We start from the raw sequence: 21,901 nt of genomic DNA, 5'->3' as shown, positions 1-21,901 counted from the left end.
CGATTTCCCACACGGCTCCCACATGGGACCCAGTAGTTTTTCCTATTCGATGCTTATTTTATATTTTCCTACAGCAAGGTTTGTTCATCTGTATAGTAAAGTCATATTATTATCGGCTTCCGATTTATTCCTTTGCGATGATGATCGCTGGGACATTTTCAACTTGAATTTCATCACCACAATTATAATTATTCCTTTCTCCATATGAATTGAATTCGACGTATCTTATTGTCACTTTTCACTTACACCGGTGGTTCCCAAACTTTTTTAACACCCCCTTTTATGATAGTGAAGAATTTCGGCGCCCTTTATCGCCATATCGCAAAATGCAGCCAGAATGCTAGCAATCCCAACGGATAGCCTGACGGCATGGGAGGATGACTGTTGATGAGAGAATTGTCAAATATGAAATTGGGACTATACACAAAGCAATAACGATGAATAGGAGGTAAATCGCGCGAAGCGCGAAGAAAATACTCAATTGACCGCAGCTTTGTCGCGACCCCTTCAGATGCCCCAAGCCCCCCCCCCCCCAGTTTGAGAACCACTGACTTGCACAATGGTTGCACTCACCCACCGTAAAGGTTATTATATACTGATAATCCCATATATGTCGATTTACGGATTAGGCTAAGTTTTATGTACTGTACAATGATAGAGATATATGTAGAGTTAAATATCAACGCTTCATCACATGTCTACGAAGATTCCCGGTAAGTTACCGCTGTTACCTACCCCTGACATGAACACCTGCATCGCTACAAGGACCGGATTCGTAATATTCTGTTACCTACCTCCTTCGTGGGATGCCCAAATGGGACCCTATATAATCCCAACATACATAGCCGCCAAATCCACGTGGAACCCAATCGGGTCCCCCACATGGGGACCCGTGGGGAATCCCTATGGGTACCTTGTGGGTCCCATGTAGTTGTGTTACCTGGGTTGTTATATTTTTTAAAAGGGTAATTGTATCACGTCACATTCTTCTTGGGGGAGGGGATGATATGAAAAAGGTTAGGAACGCTGCTTTATTCAATGAGTTATTCTCAATTTTACGTACCTTTACACAATAGGGTTGCATTTAAAATAAAATCAATTTAAACAAACATGTTTAAAACAGGGCCCTAATTTAAAACATGTTTTTTATTGTTTGGTTTGTTTGTTTTTTAAAGCCATGACGTCACGAATATTTAATTGTGACGTAATAGTAGATTGATAATGACAATTGAAAGTATAGGATAAATTAATCTATTTTGACAAAATATCTGTACTATTAATGTTGAACCGACTTATTTGAGGGTTCCAACCATCCCATATCCATATACGTCGGATATATCGGGCGGTAATTGTCCGTTGATTCATACATGTATTTTAACAATTTTGGCATAATTATACCACTTTAAAAAAGCACATTTGTTTAAAACATGTTTTAAACAAAGTGTTTTAAAACACCGTTTCTTTTAAATGCAACCCTAATAATATATATGTATGCCATTTCTAATGAGAATATTGTAAGAAACGTGATACTATCGCTACCACCTAAGGCTACGTCACTCCCCGATGTAGAATCCGCGTTTTCACTTTCAGTAAGTAAAGAAACATCTGTAGAAACAGTTGTAGCACTCTTCAAAGATCACAACCAACTGTGAAGAATACACAACAATCTATACCAGGGGTGGGCAAACTTTTGAGCTCGCGGGCCGCATTCAACATCTGAATCCATTCGCGGGCCGCACTATATAAAATTGGGAATATAAATCAAAACGCAATATTGGTATTTGATTATATAGTTGGGACATGGAGATGCTTATTTAACACAAACCCAGCATTGCTTTGATGATATCGTACATGCGTCAGAAAAAGTGGCAAGATTTCATAGGCTGGCCGACCTCAATAACCAAATTTGTCAAAACTATAGAGATGAAAGTCGGTGGTTCCGATTCTTAGAACAGGATTGAAATTTAAATCTGTCAGCAGCGAGCTGTTCATAGATTTGCTAATTCCACTTTTGTTTCAGTTCCAGGACACACAATGCTGACGGCATCATAAGCATGTTAGCTTCAAACACGCTTCTATACTGTGTGTAGATAAAATATAAATACCATAATTCTACGCATTTACAGAGAACGAATCCACCTAAGACAAGCGTGAATCGTTTTTATAACCACATCACTGAAAAAATTAAAACTGGAGTGACCAATCTGAAATCACAACCGTGATCCGTGTTACGTCAATCTCGTTCAGGATTTATATGGTTTTTAGCAGTTCAAACCTTTCAAACTGTGTGAGCTTTAATATCGGGCTGTCGCGCCAGACATTAAACATAAAAAAGAATATAGGAAGTTTATACGTTAGAACAGTGGTTCTCAAACTTTGCAAGACACACCCTCTTATTTATGATGGTGAAAGATATCACGTCCCCCTATCGTCCGATCACAAAACGCAAGGCTACGACTGTAGATGAGAGATTTTTAAAAATGAAATTTAGACTAATTACAGAGCAACAAATGTGAATCCGGTATAAATCGCGCAGGGCGCGAAAAAATTTTCCAGTTGATCTCAGCTTCGCGCCCTTCTTCAGATGCTTTCACGTCTGCAAGGGGGCTGCGCCCCCCAGTTTGAGAACCACTTCCTTAAAAATATCATGATGAAATATGCTAAAAACTTTAATCAAGTCCCTGCATTAATTCGATTTTAATACGCATTTATCAATATTTTTAATAAGTTTCTTTTGACTCTCGCGGGCCGCACAGAACGGTAATGCGGGCCGTAGGTTGCCCTCCCTTGATCTATACAAACGGGTCTAAAACAGGAATGGGATATGGCTATTCGATACACGTTCCTGAACAAAACTAGATACCTTGAAGTCACCCGTAAGAAATCTCTCGATGAATAGCGGGATCTTGCACCACTGACTGTACGAGTCGTAGGCTTTGAAAATGTGACAGTCGCCGTAGATGCAATTAAAGATTTTCACGGCGTATTCCATACCCGACGACTTCTCAGTAAATATTTTCACAACCGCGTATAAACCCATACCGTGCACCTGTGGTTCTTTGTGATAACAATCCGTAAACTCAAAAGAGTGCCTAGTATACGACCCTGAGGAACCACAGAGAGCCATACCTAAGATCAAACGCTATAAAATTATGGGGTGGTAATGTTCTGCAAATAGAGTTATGGGCCGATTTCAAGTCGTCACAAGACAGCCGCCTGTTGGCAATGAAGTACTTGAGTCATCAAGCCCAACGGATTGTTCAACGGCTAGACCAGTGGTTCTTAACCTTTTTGTCTTCGGGGACCACTTTCGCACTGTTAGGGACCCCGCGGACCACAACAAAGTTTTTTCTTCAAATTCAGCTCAATTAGCACGCAATAGTCATATGTCTTGTACAAATTATAACTGTAGGCTTGGTGCTAAACAGCAGTAAATTGACCTTCCTTGAAAAAAAGATCATACTATCCATGCAGAAATCGAGTTGACTTCTATTACTTAAAAGCGAATTCTGCAATTGCATTTCTTGAAATACGTGGTCGTGTCTTGAAAATCCGCGCGTTCATTAGGATATATTTACGAGTGCCGAAAATCCATTTCCACAAATATAGGTGGTGGTAAATGTAGTAATAACGCGTAACGCTTCCGACGACACCAAAATTGACGAACAAATTTTTTAATGAACATATAACATCAAGCCTGGTCATTTCGATCTAGCAGTTTATCTTGAAGGTATTGTAGAAAAAATGGTTATATATATATATATATATGACAGGAGAAATTGGATTTTTGTAAACATTTCGAAGTCACCGTGATTGACCCTACTCATCCAACTTTTTTTTATCCACAATCCACAACAAAACATCTCAAAACAGGAAAATGTTTGTATCCGTAGGCGCTGAGGGTATATAGAATGCACACCGCGTTGCCAATCGCTGATTAACCGGGCATTTATCAACTTGAATTACAAAGAAAACATTCGGCTGGGTGATGCATCATAGATTGTGCGATATATTTACAATGTATATTTCCGATCATTTTTTCCAATCAACTGATTCCTAAATTCATTGGAACCGGAAGGCGAACGGGAGTGGATGGGGATTTTTCCACCAGCAAACAAATATAGCTTCAAGCAGCAAACAATAAAATATTTACATTGCAGATTCTCAAACATAGTTAAGACACAGTTCACAGCAGTTAACAACTCATTGGTGAAGATCATCTTATTATTATATAGGAATGAGAAAGATACTGATCGCGGAATGGTACGAATACCAGACATGGGGTGATTACTTCATGAATGTAGTCGATTGCGATTACGATTACTTCTGAATGACGCGATTACGATTACGATTACGATTACAGCAAAATCGGGAAGTAGTCGATTACGATTACGATTACATTGGAAAAGTAATCACGATTACTCACGATTACATTTATTTTGCATGTTAGAATTTTTATTGGAAGACAATATATGGATTGCTCTGAAAACGCCTAATGAGATAACAAACTTCCTTTAAAAAGATGCGTCATTTGCTTGTTACGTCATAATGTACATATTGCCCATTTTTATAGTGGACGATTTATCGCACCCAACGATTTGCATTCTTGCCAGGTTCATGATTGACCAGTGCCCATCCCACATTTCTCAATAGGGCGGGGAGCGAGCTCGAAGGGGACTCAAAAGTATTTCTTAAACCTACATGAATCATAGAGTATTTTTGAGAGATTTAAATAACTTGAAAATTGTGTTTTTTCAAGTTGTAAAATTATGCCATATTTGTGTAAATGCTTTCGAAAAAACATGTTGTATGAGCCTACGGACAATTGCCACCCGATGTAGCCGACATACATCCTCAAAATAGTCGTTTCAACAATTGTATTAAAGATATTTCGTAAAATGAGCTATATTTCCCTATATTTCAATTGCCAATGTCAATCCACATTCCGGACGCCATTGCATAAAAAAAGAATCAATAAAAAACATGTTTTAAACAAGGGCCTTCTTTTAAACATGTTTGCTTTAAATTGATTTTGTTCTAAAAGCACCCCTAATTTATAGTAATGGGCATTTAGGTTCCATTCAATACCGTGTCACGACGCACCAAAAGACATGCAGTTTCGACCAACACGCGACTTCACGAAGTGTGCTACTAAAGAAAGACCTTGGCCGAAACTTAGGGTATGTGCCCATTGTCAATAGCCGCGCTGGGTGGTCGTGACTAATAGTCTGGTCATTCCAATCTGAATCCACAATGCAAATGCCACTCCCGGGCACCCACAGAACATTAAAGACATGACAATTTGTGTGTGCGTCTCACAAAAGTTTTTTCTTTTAGTCTGCTACGTTTGGGATGCAACAATATCTTTTGGTTATATAACAGACCGGAGGCCTTGAATTAACAACATACACTAAAGTAATTATAACAAGATACCAGACGTAAATCTGACTATCGGGGGCAGAGAGAGGATTAAAAATTAATAATAATATAATGCTATTACCAATGTTATTGATGACATTCAGTCTTCAACTTGAAAATACCACCCAATGGGGGCCAAAGACCAACGTTTGGACTGGGGGACGAATTGTTGTTTTGGTTCTGATTCTAGGTATATCCCACGCTAACATGATATATAAGTCCATGGCTATGACGGCAGTAGAGTCATACGAGAATAAGATGCAGAGAACATAAAACTCTGCTTTGAACTTAATACAGATATGTACTGCAAGCTGCCGTTACGAGAAACGGCAAAAACGGCTCGGTTACGATATGTATCAGCAGTGGCGGCTCGTCCTATAGGGCAACTGGGGCATTGCCCCACCTAAAATTCTGTTCAATACCAATTCTTTACCATTTACAGACGCACACCTATCTATATAAACCGAAATCACAGCGAAAATCGTATACTTCTTGTCCTTTCGCTTGTAAATGCCCATATATAGCGAAGTCTATGCGAAAATCGAATTCTCTTCTGTGTTTTCGCTTTGCGAATGCCTAGCCGGGGCTTGCCCCGGTAGCGCTCATAACAAGCTTTCACTGTCTATTCTCTCAAAACCGCGCACAATAAAGAAACGGTGATTTACTCTCTCCTATTCATAAAATTACCGAGCAACCGGGGCACGATAGCTCTGTGCCCTTAAGGTGTGATGTAACAATCGTATCTATAGCTGAACTCTGTTACCGTCATATGCGTTTAGTCGACCTTTGCTGGTATAGGTCGATTTTAATGGGGTTTCACACCATGAAAACTCTTGAAACTTGTTATGTCATGTCGTGATGGTGGTATTTAACACTGCCCCAAGTTTCAGGGTTTCTACTTAAAGTTTAGGGTAGTAATTCCGTTTCCGAAGTTAAGTGTGTGCTGATCCGTCATGTATCGCAAACAGATTTTACTCAAAAGCCGGTATTGGTATCCATTGGTTTTGACGGTGTTCAATACTGAGATCGGTTATGACATTTGGCACGGTAAGTCTTAATGTTAGTATCGAACGCTGTACCAAGTTTTAAGTTTGTCACTGAACTGTGTTAGTGGTAATTTCGTTTCCTAATTCGAGTGAGAGCTGACTCGTCATTTATCGCTAACAGATTATACGCAAAGCCGGTATTGGTCTCTATTGATTTTAACGATGCTCCTTACCTAGATCCATCACAAGCTTCTGCACGGTATGTCTTGATTTTAGTATCGAACGCTGTGCCAAGTCTCAAGGTTGACACTCAATGATTAGGGCAGTAATTTCGTTATCAAGGTCGAGTATGGTAAAGATGTGCTCCGATCTGACACCTTAGCCTACAACACATTGCGGATTTCACGCAAAAGCCGGTGTATCTGCGGTAACGTTAAGTGAGATGATGATATCATTCTCAGTTTGCATTCAAATATTTACTTTGATCGAATATTCTCCAATGTCAATTTCACCGTGAAATTGTGGCCTTCAAGCCATTTGCGTACAACCCCCCCGTCACTTGATCAGCCTATTCCTCAGTAAATTTTACGCAAAATTCGGTGTTGGTCTGTTCGCATTAATTTTGACAGTGTACCATACCGAAAAGGGCCATGAGGCCACTTCTCGATAATGTCATGTAACAGTGTACCAAGTTTAGGGCTTTCATCCACGTATTTATTCGGTAATATATTTTTCAAAGGCGATTTCGCAGCAGACCTATAAGACAGTAATAAAAACGTATGTGTCGTGTTACAGTCTCCAGTTTCAAGGCCAAAATCTCTTATGCTGTACCGAGACCAAATTTCCGAGGCTGCTATTCTTAGTCCTTTACAATGATGTTTTGGATTCAATAGGACAGGCCCAATCTATGAGATAACAATTGCGTATCTGTCCGAATTCGTTGACCTTTCCAATTAGGCTTACGCTATCTCTCGAGTTATAGTCATTTCCATTTCTGCAGATAATTAGTCAGGTCTAATGCGAACATGAACCGTGTTGAATCTTTGTTCCGTACGCCGTTTACGCAGTTACCACACTTCAAGTCACAGCTCACCAGCGGACCTCTCGTGGCACATACGTTAAAATCAGTGTTGCCGGGAAATTCATGTTACCGTACCATCATTAAGTTACTTGTTTACGTTGGAAAACGCCATTGTGACGTCATCGTGATAAAAAGTCGCTTGCAGCCCTTGCCCCACCACCCGATATTGTCACGAACCGCCACTGTGTATCAGCAGCTGTTGATGTTTAATGCTTCGTTTTATTTGACGAGTACAAAATTTTAAATCTTTCTCCGGTGAACGTACATAGGCCTACTGCTCGCCAATCAGCAACTGTCAAACTGCGTTTAACTAAGCATAACCAAACATTAATGCACAAGTTACTATTTTAAACTAGGCAAAGTGGTGATTAATTATCCTGCTGCGGGGTACTATGGCGTGTGAGACGTGTTGATAAGCTGATAAACAGCACAGCGGCTGTTCTTACAATCACACTAATGTACGTACATCGAATATCTATTTACTGTGGCACACAATGACTAGCAAAGCTAATAGGCTACTTCTGACGTAATAATGGGCAATGGCATTTGAAAATCAGACGTTTGTGCTATCATGTAACTGGTATAACACCTCTTCCTTGTTCTCGAATATTCAGTTCATTTCATATTCCTTATACAAATAAAAAGTAATCGTTCTTTCACAAAGAAATCGATTAGATATGGAAAGTATTCGATTACGATTACGATTACTTCGGAATTTTTTCGAATGTAATCGATTGCGATTACGATTACTTGAAAATGCTGTAATCGTCGTAATCGATTACGATTACTAATCGCGAGTACCCCATGTCTGACGAATACCACTAATTTCTTATGCGTGTTTGTTTTGTAATGGATGACGTACATCTGCTCCCTGCTCTCTCGTTTGAATTTGTATCGGTGGTTTTAAACACCGTAGTGCTTACGACCTCGTTGGTCTGGTGGGCCCCCACCCAAAATTTTGTATAACAAGTCAGTTGACTGTAAATCGGTTAAATCAGTGGTTCCAAACCTTTGTTGTGCCTTGTACCCCTTCGCCCGATATTTGAGCAAACCCCCATATGAAAAACTAGCCGGGCAACTGAGAAAGCTCATTTGTCACGCACAAACATGGTTGTGAAGTTACCAGAAAGATGAGGCTTTAAGGCTCTAGGGCAGTGGTTCTCAACCTTTTTCACCTCGCGGACCGGTAAAATTTCAAAAAATGTCTGGCGGACCGATGAACTTTCAAAATCGAAATCAATCCAAAATGCAACCGTGTTTCAGAATTATATGGTGCTAGAGAGTGTAATTTAGAGGGTTTTGATCGTAATTAATTATCTTCATTGTGGCGTCCATGTGATTCTATGGTAGTCACTAGTCAGTCTGTTGAGTCTGGGTAAAATTGCCTTGTCCAGATGAACATGCTACCGCTGACAGTCGTTCACAGTCTTTCGCGCCGAAGGCCGTGTGTTTAACCGACGACGCCAACTAGAATAATATTCTTCTCTTTGACAATATTGAGAGAAAAAGCATTTCGGAGTGGAGCCAAGCACCCTTGTCGTGCTACCTTGCTCATTGCTCAGGCTCTCCTTCACCAGACGCATAGGCTACTCTGGCAACTACGAATACAATGCGGGCCGCAAGAAAACACCTTTCAGCAACTATACCGGCCATCCGCAAATCCGGCCCGAAAAGGTACTTAGTCTGCCCACCCCTAAAGCGTTAGCCTTGGTCCCCACAGGGCGATAAGTCAAACTTCCGGGGGCTTCACCCCCATGCCATACCGTTAAGCGGATATTTTCATCTGTTTTTGTGGGCACACTCATTCTACTCAGTATTTGCAGAGAGTTTATGTAGCTTAATCGCGACCATAGCGAAAGTTTTCGATCATTCATGCCTGAATCGATTTTCTCGCTGCCGAATTTTTGGCACACCTTTCGGGGTCCCATGTTAGCCTAAAATTCATTATGTGTTGGTACGTCGTGGCGTGGTAATGGCTGACGCCGAAATACCTATTTCTATGAATCATGCGTGTTTCTCGAAGAAGGGCGCCTAATAAGCAAGACACTTAGTGACACGAATCCACGCAAAGCTCGAAAAGAAACTGAAAACTGTTGGAAAAGTTTCAAAAAAATACGCCGTGATTGATGTTCATTTGAAAAATAATTTTGGGCTCTTTTAAAGATTGGCCCCTCTCCAATTGAGCGGTTTGAGGTGCCCTCGCTGCAGTCCTGTACAAAATGAATGAATCGAAAACCAATGATCGCGCAAACTGCGCTGTTTGGCGATGAGTCAGCTCGTATCTGTTCTGTACTTGTCGCTCCAATGTCGTCAAATGACACGTCTTGGACTTTAAGTCAAATCAATAATGTTTCCAGTCCTAATGTTACCTCACAAACTTCTTAATCATTTTAAAATTCCATGTTTTATTTATTTTATCAATGAACAAGTCCGCAACATTGCATCTTGAAATTAAGGTATAACATTCTAATGTAGGCTACCTGGCGGACCGGCAATAATGTCGTCGCGGACCGGTGGTTGAGAACCACTGCTCTAGGGCATAGATGCCCAAACTAATTCGAATACGACCCGCATTACATTTGCTACTGCTTGACACGTCTGTATCAATTTATTCTGTCGTTTTTAAAAAATAAACGAAGCAAACGAAAGTAAGTCGTCACTTTCCGTTGATCTAAATGTTCCAATGATTTTCCACGATCGTGTAGCTTTTGACTAAAGATAAATCACCAAGTTCGCTTGTGATGAGTTTGAGTAGAATTTTTGATTTTAAAATTTATTTTTCTGCCATTGGGCAGGTGTTGACTTGAAAAAAGTAAGTAAAAAGTAAAGTAAGTTCACTAAATGCCTTGTTCTAATGCAGTGGTTCCCAACCTGTGGTACGCGTACTACCAGTGGTACGTGAAGGTCTTCTAGGTGGTACTCGAGAAGATTCTTTTATTTTCGACCGAAGGCATTTATTAGTTCAGGTGGGGTTGATTTTAATTTTTCGTAAGCCGTCGTCGTCGTGGTAAGGTGGCCGTCGTGGGTAGGGGCAATCCCACCAATGACGGCCTACGAGGAAGAGATCTAGTCGAAAAGCATTGAGATTATCAAATAACCAAATTCAGTTTTAATATATTTGTCCACAAGAATTCCAAATGGATCTACTACAGCAGTGTTTCGCAACCAGGGGTCCACGAAGCATTTTCCGGGGGTCCGCGAAGACACCATATTTACAAAAGAGTTGATAACCTAATTTGTATTTTTTAATTGGGAAAATCACGAGGCAGTTTCGCTTCATCATTAGCAGGCCTGTTTATTTTTGAATATTGGGTTTTATTTTTGGAGATTCTCCAAAAATAAGATTTGAAAACATCCAAAACTAAGCTATTTTTGTTATTTTTGGAGAAGTTTTTTTAGTGAAATAAACGAGTCAGAGCAGTGTAAATACTTTTGAAACAACCGGGAAACTAATAAAAACACAACAAAAAAGGATCATAGGTTTCAGCAGTGACGGGGAGAGAATAAGTATTGAAAAGGCGGCAGAGTATGAAATCGTGCGAGTGTGGTGCGGGCTGGATCTTATGGCGCAGGCCGAATACCACCACCTCTACAACAATTACTTCGTCCACACGATGACGGGACTGATTGGCTACCTCAGACGGCAACAGAACTTGAACCACGAGATATAAAGTACGTGCTCCAAGTTTGTTGACACACGTTGGTTGTCAATGAAGAAGGTGAATTCTTGGTTGACTCATAGACACGGTACCAAACTCCTCGAGACTATGGACGAGAAATGTCCTCGATCGCATGGCCACCGAGCTGAGCACCACAGTCACGAAGCTTCACGGACTTGGCCTTCTGATAGTGGAGCAACAGGAGGATCTCTAGCGCCTGGTCGAACGTCTTCGAGCTATTTGCCCAGCTGAGGAATGGGACAATGACGCCCGCTGCAAGGAAGCATTTCTTGTCAGAGGTGTGCAGTTCTGGACCGTTCCCGAGCAGATACAGAATATCGGAGACCCAATTCCAGTCCCTGTCTCTCCCTTACAAAACGGGCGTCATTTCCAAGCGCATTATCGACGAGCGCTTGTCAGGAGCAAAGGATTGGAAGATTGAGGAGTTTGGGAACTTTGAAGCCATCCGATAGTTCTTTGGACCCCAAAGCTCGATGTTTCCGCCAACTGCTACGGTCGAGGCTGATTTCTCGAAAATCAAGGGAGAGAAGGGTCTTGACCGGGTGTCTCACTGATTTTTGTTTGGAGGGCATTCTCCAGGCCAAACACTTTGTGACGAATGTTTTAGAAAGTTCGATGAAGATGCACGGTGATGTCGATGTGTGGGAGCATAGGCGCCGAGTTAGGGGGTGGCGGGGTGGCGCAGCCACCCCATGACACAATTATGGGGTGGCGGCCACCCCATACAAAATGCTTAAACGCCCGCCGTCTGTGCTGTCAATTAGCGAGTCTGTGATATCGCGTAAATGCCAACTATTTACTATTAACCGATACGCGCGCGACTAATTGTATACGCAGCTTAAACTAGTGCTTAACGGTCAAATAAATTGTAATCCGTGATTAGTAATCATACAATCGACGGGACCTCGTTTACGACGTCGATTTCGACACGCGTGCGCTGAGAAGCAACAGCTCTCTCCACTGGACGAGCGAATTCACGTTATACTTCTCTCAATTAAATTGTATTTGCACGCATATTCGTTTACAAAATAATTCTTGAGTTAGTTTCGTGATAGCCTTTTTAACTGAACCGCGAAAAAGGACAGTGTGTTTGTGTATGCCTGCGAATTGAAAGTCATTCCTGCGCCAAGTGCGCATATTCAATTGCAAAGAATTGTCGCGATGTCAGACTCGGAACTCCATTGTGCCATACGCAAGTTGAGGAATTACGGATTAGATGCGCGCTTTCTCGTTTGCTATGCAAAGTTGCACAATCTCTAGGCTACTAATTCTTGTCTGCTTTACACACTCGTATTCCCTCAAAGACACTTATCAGTGTTTGATCTGTTATTAACACTGTGCATTGTGCAGTGCAAGGCGTTGAATTATGTTGTCAAATATTGATGCAACAAGAGATTCTCGGTGGCGAAAATTATGAATTTATACGATTATTTTGAGCGGGAACCTTTTAAGTTCCAATAAACTTCATTGCTGGAGGGACTCTATCGGGCACAGCTATGTCGCGGATCGAATTTCAAACCATCGGGATTTGTATTTCCATTGATAAGGTTGCGGCATGTGCACTGTGCACGTGTGCAGCCATAATGCTCTTGCAGCAATAACACCTGGATAATTAAAATCGCACCATTTCACGATCAAATTCGGCTGGCTGATCGGGACTTGCGTCTGCCGTAGGTCCCGGGCTGAATAACGCGTTGTCGGTAATAAAACCCTAGGTGCGTAGCCAGTGAGTTTCTCACTTAAAACTAGAAATCCAGTCCTTTTGAAATGCCAATTCACTAATTCGTATTATCGATGCTGCGTACTAAAATTAGCGAAAATCATTTGAATGCGAAATGGGTCATCGATGTCTCATTGGTACTATCGGCGGTGGTATTATTTAGCGCCCCCGCATGCAGGCCTACTACCGTCTGCAGAATCACTTTCGCCAAACAGTAACAATCTCTGAGTGTAATATTGTTAGTGTGTATGTATCTTTTTGATTAAAACTTATACCCGCGCCTGAACAAATTGTACTCGTTGTCATTGCCGAATCTGGGTATTTAGGTATGACTAGCGCCCCCTGAAATTGTAATTGTTGAAGGTTTGCGGCATGTCTGCAATTTCGTTATCAATGCAACCTTGCCGGCCGATTGTATGTACAGTCCGATAAAATTGATCACTACTATGTATTTCGCGCAGCGTACTGATGCTGATTTCAGCAAACTGACGATCCTTATTAGATGTACAAATTCGACCTCATCGCTGGAAACGTAGATTTCTTCGCGCGCTCCGAGAAACACCATCTCCTATCGCGATTTGGCGACCAAATATACGTTCACCTTCTACAAATTAAAGTGCATTATCTGCATCGTTGAAGGCCGCAAGCCGCGTTTAAAATATTTTGTGAACCATTTTTGTGATAAATATTCTCGTAGCGCGAAGTTGAACAGTGTTTTATTGTGTGTGCATGCTAGTTGGAATTTATTCCAGTGCCCATAATTCCAATTATGCTTTGCGAACGTAAATCGAGAAATGCAGCAATGCAGTCAAAATCGATGTTTTAATCAGCAACCAATTGTCGCGATGTGAGCTACTTAATACTAAGTAAAAACCCATTGCGTTGGCGGTAAGGGATAATTACTGATTGGCCGCGCGCGTTTGTAATCATCATTCTTGCCTGTCTTTCGTGTTCCAGAATTGTCGCGCCGAGTTACTGCTCAGTCCAGCGACGAATGCCGAGTGCGCGACAATCAATGACCTACTTTCGCAATCATCTCAGCGGAAGATCGCATCGCGTTACACTGTGTGATGCGATATGCGTGCACAGAAAAATCTCGCTAATTGGCCCCGCGTAACACTGATAACACGGCTTGTTGAATTGCAACTGAATATTAGCGTCAGAATGGTCATTTCAAAAGGAAGGGGTTTTGCGTTTCAAAAGGAGGGGGTTTCGACACCCACCTGGCTACGCGCCGGCCGCCACCCCATACAAAAATAAAAGTCGGCGCCTATGTGTGGGAGGACTTGAATACTGGATAATAACATACTTTCGGTGAAGTTTTCTAGTAGTATTAGGTCTAAAAACACCTTTATTTCTTATTTTTGAAGATTCTCCAAAAACAAAATTTGAAAACATCCAAAACTAAGCTATTTTTTTTTTGGAGAAATCCAAAAATAAACAGGCCTGATCATTAGTAAAACTCCAGAACTCACATCAACAGAATGGCCGTCTGAGATGAAATATCCGACAGTGCGGACTCATTTTAATTGCTAAATACCAATAGCCTACTGATACATATATTTTGCTGTTTAGAGATACTTTGTCAAAGATTGTAGAAAAAATAAATAGTTAGATTAGTAAGGTCAATCACGATGACCTCGAAATGTTTGGAAAAATCCATTTTCTCCTGAGATATACATAACCATTTTCCATGATCACTTCAAGGTGAGCTGCTTGATAGAAATGACCAGGTTTGACATTATATATTCGTTAAAAAATAGTTTGTCAATTTTGATGCCATGTTTGTTGGGAAAAGCCAAATGTGTCTCCGGAAGCGTTACGCGTTATTACTACATTCGCCACCACCTATCTTTGTTGAAATTGATTTTCGGCACTCGTTCAAGTCAAATCGAAGGCGGGGATTTTCAAGACACGACCACGTATTTCAGGAAATGCCGTTGACTTTGAAATTGACTTTGAAATAATACAGTCAACCCAATTTCTAGGCAAACAATATGATGTTATTTTCAAGAAAAGTCATTTTGTTACTGTTTGTCACTAGCCTGCAGAGATCATTTGCACAAGACAGATGACGATTGCACGATAATTGAGCTAAATTTGAACAAAAAATTGTGGGAGTCCGCGGGGCTCCGCGACGGCTCAAGAGGGGTACGCGAAGATAAAAAGGTTGAGAACCCCTGCACTACAGTAATCATATACTACGACTTAAAATGCGCAGTTTATTTTCTGTTTCGCTGCCTTCGGCCACGGTGAGTACATTTTAGCCGTCTTCGGCACGCGTAACTTCTGTAGGTGGTACGCGAGCACTGCATAAAACCTCGAAATGATACTTGGGTAGAAAATGGTTTGGAACCACTGTTCTAATGGATTCGGTTTGGCTCATCTCCGACTATGAGAAGTTGGGTTAAGACGCTGCCATAAGGAGCTATGAGCGCTATCGTTGCAAGAAAATGTATAGTCCGACTAGGCATTTATCAGCACAAACACGCGATCTTCTCCTCAATTTCGCTATTTTCATTGCTCCGCTCTATAATTTATTATTTTCATTTTAATATGTTACAGCACAGAATTATAGGTATGGGAATTGCCTTATTTGCCTGTTGGGAACAGCCGCCTCTGCTAGTTTGAAAGGGGGCGTCGTAGATTATTGCTAGTCGATTGGCGGTGACAGCTTTCTAAACTGTTAAGTGCGGTCTCAGCTTGGTTTCCACGTGTGAAGGCAGTCGGGTTGAATATTTGCTGGAAAACACATTAATCCTGATCGAAAATTGGTTCCGTGAGTAATCGTACGTGATAGCAATTATCGCCACAGACTGCTGAACTGCCGTATCGTGTATGTAGTTCGATTCCGTCTGCAGGGCATTATTGCACGGCAGGTCGCAGGTGCACGATCTCTTTTGGTTTATATTACGTTTCTTAACATTTCTTCTGTGGTTGCGGGGATGCTGTGCGGTGCTGGCTGTTCACGAGGCGATTTTCGTCCTGCGACAATTACCGATTTTTACAAAGACACGCTAACATTGATTGGTAGAGGCAGGTGGTCGTTTGTGAAAGTATACAAGTCTAAGACTGGACAGGGTGAATATGCCGTGAAAACTAGGCTCAAAAAGAATATGCCGATGTCGCAGGAGTGGAATTACGCCGAGAAACACGAGTGGAAGTTCGATAAAGAAGAGAAGATATTGAGGAAACTGGTTGGTCATGAAAATATTGTGTCTTTCGTCACAAGTTTTGCGGAGCAAGCTCAACATTGTCAAGTGTTCGAACTGCTGAACGGAGCCGACCTCTATCGGTCCATTATTGAAAAAAACGGCGAATCGCACTGCGAATTGGATGTGATTATTTACATGCGTGGTATTTTGACCGCGCTGCAATACTGCCACAAGAATCAAATCATTCACAGAAACGTGATACCTCCAAATTTGTTTTTCGTTCCTTCGCCTGCTGGTGGTGATGTGAAGCTAGTTGGCTTTAGTTTAGCTGTTAAAGCGAAGCACGGTGAAGAGTTGTTCGGCTTAGTTGGTACGGCGGGTTACAGAGCCCCGGAAATAACGTCGGTGAACAAATACCATTATCCAGTCGACATATTCGCGTGCGGCTGCGTATTTTACAATTTGCTGACCGGTACACACCCTTTCATTTCTCACACCAGTGAGGGTACCTCTTTTCTCTCGCCTGCTTGGAAGCTCATATCCGCAGACGCTAGGGACTTGGTAATGAGAATGTTGCTCTACGAGGATTATGATCGCATTACCGCCTCACAAGCGATGTTTCACCCTTTTTTTCGTAACGTCGCGCGGACTGGATGGAGGAACCCTCTTACAATTGCTGTCGACGGATTGACAGAATTCACACAGCAGAAAATGTGGGAAACGGTCGCCTCCGATGATGATACGTCGTGTTATTGTGCGGCTCGGGAGTCTCGGAAAAGTCGAAAGAACGATCCGAAGTTAACGAAACTATTCTGGTAGATAATTTCGGTTATGCGATGTCCATAAATAAATTTAGAATTTGCAAACATGTGCATTGTCTCCGTTCTGTTAAGTATTCGCAATATTGAAAATATACAAATACACGCCGTTCGAAATTGTCAACAAGTTCGGGTTTTGCAATTCGGAAGGTTGGTCCAAGACGGGGCTGTATACTTGCAAAAAGAAACGTCGCTACGAATTCGATATGGTTATTTATAGACCAGTTGTGACCAGTGTTGGAATCAAGTCACTACCTCCGAGTCACGAGTCATTTCGAGTCATTGCACATTTTGACTCGAGTCAAGTCAAGTCAATTGGTTTTTGAAGGTGGCACGAGTCAAGTCAAGTCACCCGATTTTTGGAGGTGACTCGAGTCAAGTTGAGTCAATTCAAGTCAAGTCACTAGTCAAGTCGAAATTCAAGTCAAGTTGCCTTTTTCGTAGTATGTGGCATGATTACGTCATTACATTTTGCTAGCTGTCTGAAATACAGATTGGGTGGTCATTGTTTTTGAACCGATGAACGAATATAAAGTTGAATATACACCCAAGAAGGCACTGTATCGCTGACATATACGTGGCCTCAGTTCGTAGTTACCAACCAAGATAGAGAACAGAGGAACGAATTGATAAGATGCAATGCTCCGAGTCACGAGTCAATCCACATTTCTGATACGCCGAGTCAAGTCAAGTCATTTTAGCATAGTGACTCGAGTCAAGTCAAGTCATGCGAAAAAGGTGACTCGAGTCTGATTCGAGTCAAGTCATGACTCGAGTAATCCCAACACTGGTTGTGACCCTCCATGAAGTTATGATTAATCCAGGTTTGATTGATTATATATTACGTAACAGCATTTTTTTGCTCGATTTCTTGATGTAACTATGTTTTATGGGGCGATAAGTTGGAAAATCTAAATAGTTTACTTTCCTATCATCGGTATCTTTAATTCATACGCCCACTTATTTTTTCTCAAAAATGCATAATTTTAAAGATTGATTGTCAAGTAATTTAGACCAACTAGGAATCATTAGTAACTAAGATATTGCAATTCAAAAGTATCTTCATATTGAAATGAAATCGAATAGACAATTCAATTGAATATTCAATTTCCGTACCTCCTACAAGCTCTTTAAGATATAGAAGGAGTCTTGAAGTCAGATTCCGTGTGATATGTTACTTCTCAATTGTACCAGGATAAAGTTTCGCTTCAATTATTTCGAATCTGTGTTACCCATGACCGATTTTGAAAAGTATTGGCTGTTAAACCTGGTTTTGACCCGTGACTTATTTGTAAGGGTAATGATTTGCAATTCAGCATCGAGAGCTTATTTTATGATGTGATGAGACCAGTGATTCCCAAATTTTTCAGCTTGTGGCACACTAGGAATATTATATACCGCTCCTGGCGCAATAAAAGAAATTATAACTTAGAAATCTATTCACGTGTTCATGCGAGAGCTATGCTTGTTCATACCAGAGTTGGATCAATTACAATATTTTAATTCAATTACAATTACAATTACAATTACAATTACTTCCTTGCATGTTTCAATTACATTACAATTACAATTACTCAATGCTAAAAATATCAAATTACAATTACAATTACAATTACTGTTAAACATGTAATTATTTACAATTACAATTACTTTTAAACAGGTAATTGATTCAGTAAAGGTGTTCTTTGACAACCGTAGCGACGTAATTAGCAATAATCTCAAGCTATTCATGTTTCATTCCTGATATGTAGGCTAACTCGAACTTATTCGAACTATCCCTAATCATGAGTACTGAAAACTACAAGCACAGAAAAATGTTTCAATAAGCGACCGTTAAGAACCAAAGGTATGAGCGACTAACAGCGAATAGGCTACAGGACAGTCAATGAAATGTAATAAAACGATCAGGCTACTCGTCAGAGCTGGGTCAGGATAATGAAATGTAATTGGTAAGGCGTCAGCGATAAGGGTGATACCGATAAGGTGCGTAAAATTAAAATAAATGCAAAAGGAAAGAACCTCCTGATAACTAAGAATTACAATATTTTGGTTGGCACTTACATTTTCACTTGCTCAGAAACTGTTAGATTGCATTTGATGAACATTAGGGTGCGAAAAGTTTCTGGCCCCAGTAAATTTGGCCAAGATTGGAGGTAAGATTGGGATAACATCTCTAAAAATGCGTGATCAATTTTGATGAAGCCTTGGTTGGAAACTTGAATTTATCTTTATTTCGTTGCAACAAGCCTCGGTACTGATCAGAGATTAAAAAAAAAACTTTGACCGTGGTGTAGGAAATGGTTCAGCACATGTTTCAGAAGAGTTTATTTGCAGTTAATTCATTTTTGAAATATTAAGATTTAGTTTATCCAACTATGGTTCTCTAACTTTCTTAGACACGCCCCCTTTGACAGTGAATATTTCGTGCCCCCTTATCGTCATAGCGCACAATGAAGCCAGAAAGTTAGCATTCCTTACATATAGTTTGATGGTATGGAAGGTTATGACTGTTGATGAGAGAATTCTTCAATACGAAATTCAGACTATACACCGAGCAATAACCATAAAACGGAGGTGATTCAGGCCAAGCGCGGAAAAGATTTCAGTTCACTGGAGCGTCGCGCCCCGTTCAGATGCTTTCACGTCGTCCAAGGGGGCACGCTCCCAGTTTGAGAACCACTGGTTTAGCCTATATCGTAATTCACAAAGTTTACTGTTGCTACTGAAGTATGGGAAACAGTTTAGCGTGACTGAATTATCTACTTATAACGCAGCACGCATAGAACACCGATGTAAATAGGCTAATTATTACATGTGGTGACTGTTAACTAAGGCCTTAAGGCCCCTCGTCGTCATCCTGGTTCGTAGCGGATTTTCACTGGTGCGACGAATAAATGATTGATTGAATAAATGATTATTTTATGTTGTGATTGTCAGGTTTCCATGAAAATGTAAGTGAGATTGTAATTGAGCAAAATGTTGATTAAATTACAATTACAATTACAATTACACAAAATAGAAATGCTTCAATTACAATTACAATTACATGAAAAAATGTAATTATTACATTCAGCTCAATTACAAATTACAATTGATCCAACTCTGGTTCATACAAACATATATTCGACTGAAACGATATTTAATTGTTGACAAACAAATCTCCAATATTCCGGAAAGACTCTCTGCACACCTGCGAAGCGTTGGCGGCACACTGCGGCACTCCGATTGGGAATCACTGAATCCGACACTCAAAATCAGGGATATGCAGCTCCCGCAAGGACCGATTTGTACGTTGACGGATGCGGAAACGCTCAGGGATGGATATGGGAGGCGCTATAGGCTCTGGGTGGTATTGCGGCGCTGAAGAAAACTGGCTTCGCAGTAGATAGGGTATTAGAGACATATGATTATTAATTATATAGTAAAACAATAGTGCTATACATCCCTGAATTCTCATTGCAAATTAACAGTCGAAAAAATCTGTCAAGTCCCGACATTTTCGCCGCGAATATTTGCCGAGGATGTTTGCAGCGTACTGCCACGAATGCTGTGGTATTTATTATTCAGTCAAAATGAATTGCGCGAACTTTCAGTTCGGCAATTCCCGCAAAATAAAACTCCCGCAACGCTAGCTCGGGATATTTTCCACAATATGTTTCAAAGTATGTATTGTATTCAGCAATAAACCGCATGTTGAAATCAAGGCACTGTATCCCACCACTTTTTAGAGTGAGAGCCAATCGTACATTAAATATGCTCAGAAGCTTTTTCGCCTACACGAATACCTAAATAAACGTTTATTTGAGAGTTATAAAATCGAATGGTCAGAATATTGCTACGTCCTATCATAAAGAATGATACTGTTTTGCATTGCGACCCACAGCCTCACTTTAACGTTGATGTGGGCTGCTTTGTTTGGAATACGTTCATGTTAAAGTTAGTAACTGGGTGCAGTACTACAATCAATACGAGCAAAAGATCCCCACCACATTGTCAGTGGTTTACTAGTCACACAAAGAAATAAAGCACAATCTAATACAATTAACTACCCCTCATTGCCAATCGTAGATGTGGAGGTGAGGTGTGTACCATGGCTGTGTAATCTGTAAATTTTGCCACCGACTCCAACTCCGACTCCCGAGTCTTTAAACGCACCGACTTCGGCTCCGACGCCGACTATTTTCCTCACAGAACCCCGATTCCAACTCCGACTGCAACAGTACTACAAATTTACTTCGAAAATTATAGGTCACAGTGATGGTGTAATGATATTCATATAACCATTAGAACATAAGAAACCCTATTATTCACGATGGAAAGCAAAATTGTTTCATTGCGGCACTCACTGCATAATTAACATGGATCAAGCCTATTTATTTGGAAATATCCTTCTTATTTTCATTTCTTATAAGTTTTTAGACTCTAGTATACTCCATAATATGTATGAATCATTCAAATATGATATAGATCCCATCCTATTGAAATGAACCCGAATATTTTCGGCTGACACTCGTCAGGGGTAATCGTCAGCAACTAGTAGAGAATAAGAAAGAACATTGTATATCAACAATCGTATCACAAAATATGACGTCACCAGCATGAAACTTCGAATGAGAGAGCATTCAGTGCACTATTCCTAGGTGTTTGCCGATTGCAGAATTAATGGCTAGAACACGTGCATCAAGCTCGGTGAAAAGCTCACCCTTAATTCATCCACTCAAGCTTGATGCTAACCGATCGAAGGCCATAAATTCTGCAATCGGCAAACATCTGTTGGATAATCCGATTTGTGCGAATAATTACCGAGACGACAAATTTCGGGTTATTGGGAGGGGCCGTTCACACTTCCACTTGTGTGCCTTGGAGTCGACTTTTATCAAAATACACCAACCGAAACTCTGTCAACAGAAGGAGTTCGTGTACCACCTAGGAATAGTGCACTGAATGCTCTCTCATTCGAAGTTTCATGCTGATGACGTCATATTTTGTGATACGATTGTTGATATACAATGTTCTTTCTTATTCTCTACTAGTTGCTGACGA

The 21,901-nt window shown here is 40.8% G+C and overlaps 1 protein-coding gene across 1 annotated transcript; it reads left to right on the top strand.

The window, feature by feature from the left end:
* The first annotated feature begins 15,830 nt into the window (after nucleotides 1-15,830).
* Nucleotides 15,831-16,859, top strand: LOC145434675 (calcium/calmodulin-dependent protein kinase type II subunit delta-like). The gene has a single exon (XM_080312019.1). The coding sequence runs from the start codon at nucleotides 15,831-15,833 to the stop codon at nucleotides 16,857-16,859; it is 1,029 nt and encodes a 342-aa protein (XP_080168145.1).
* The last annotated feature ends 5,042 nt before the right edge of the window (nucleotides 16,860-21,901 follow it).

This window comes from Botryllus schlosseri, chromosome 2, assembly GCF_051294905.1.
Source record: "Botryllus schlosseri isolate E-star chromosome 2, Bs_hap1, whole genome shotgun sequence".
Taxonomy (NCBI): domain Eukaryota; kingdom Metazoa; phylum Chordata; class Ascidiacea; order Stolidobranchia; family Styelidae; genus Botryllus; species Botryllus schlosseri.
This window is presented reverse-complemented; position numbering and strand designations above follow the sequence as displayed.

Excerpts from the sequence above, each read along its gene's own strand:
- LOC145434675 (XM_080312019.1), top strand. The coding sequence starts at position 15,831 with ATGCTGTGCGGTGCTGGCTGTTCACGAGGCGATTTTCGTCCTGCGACA.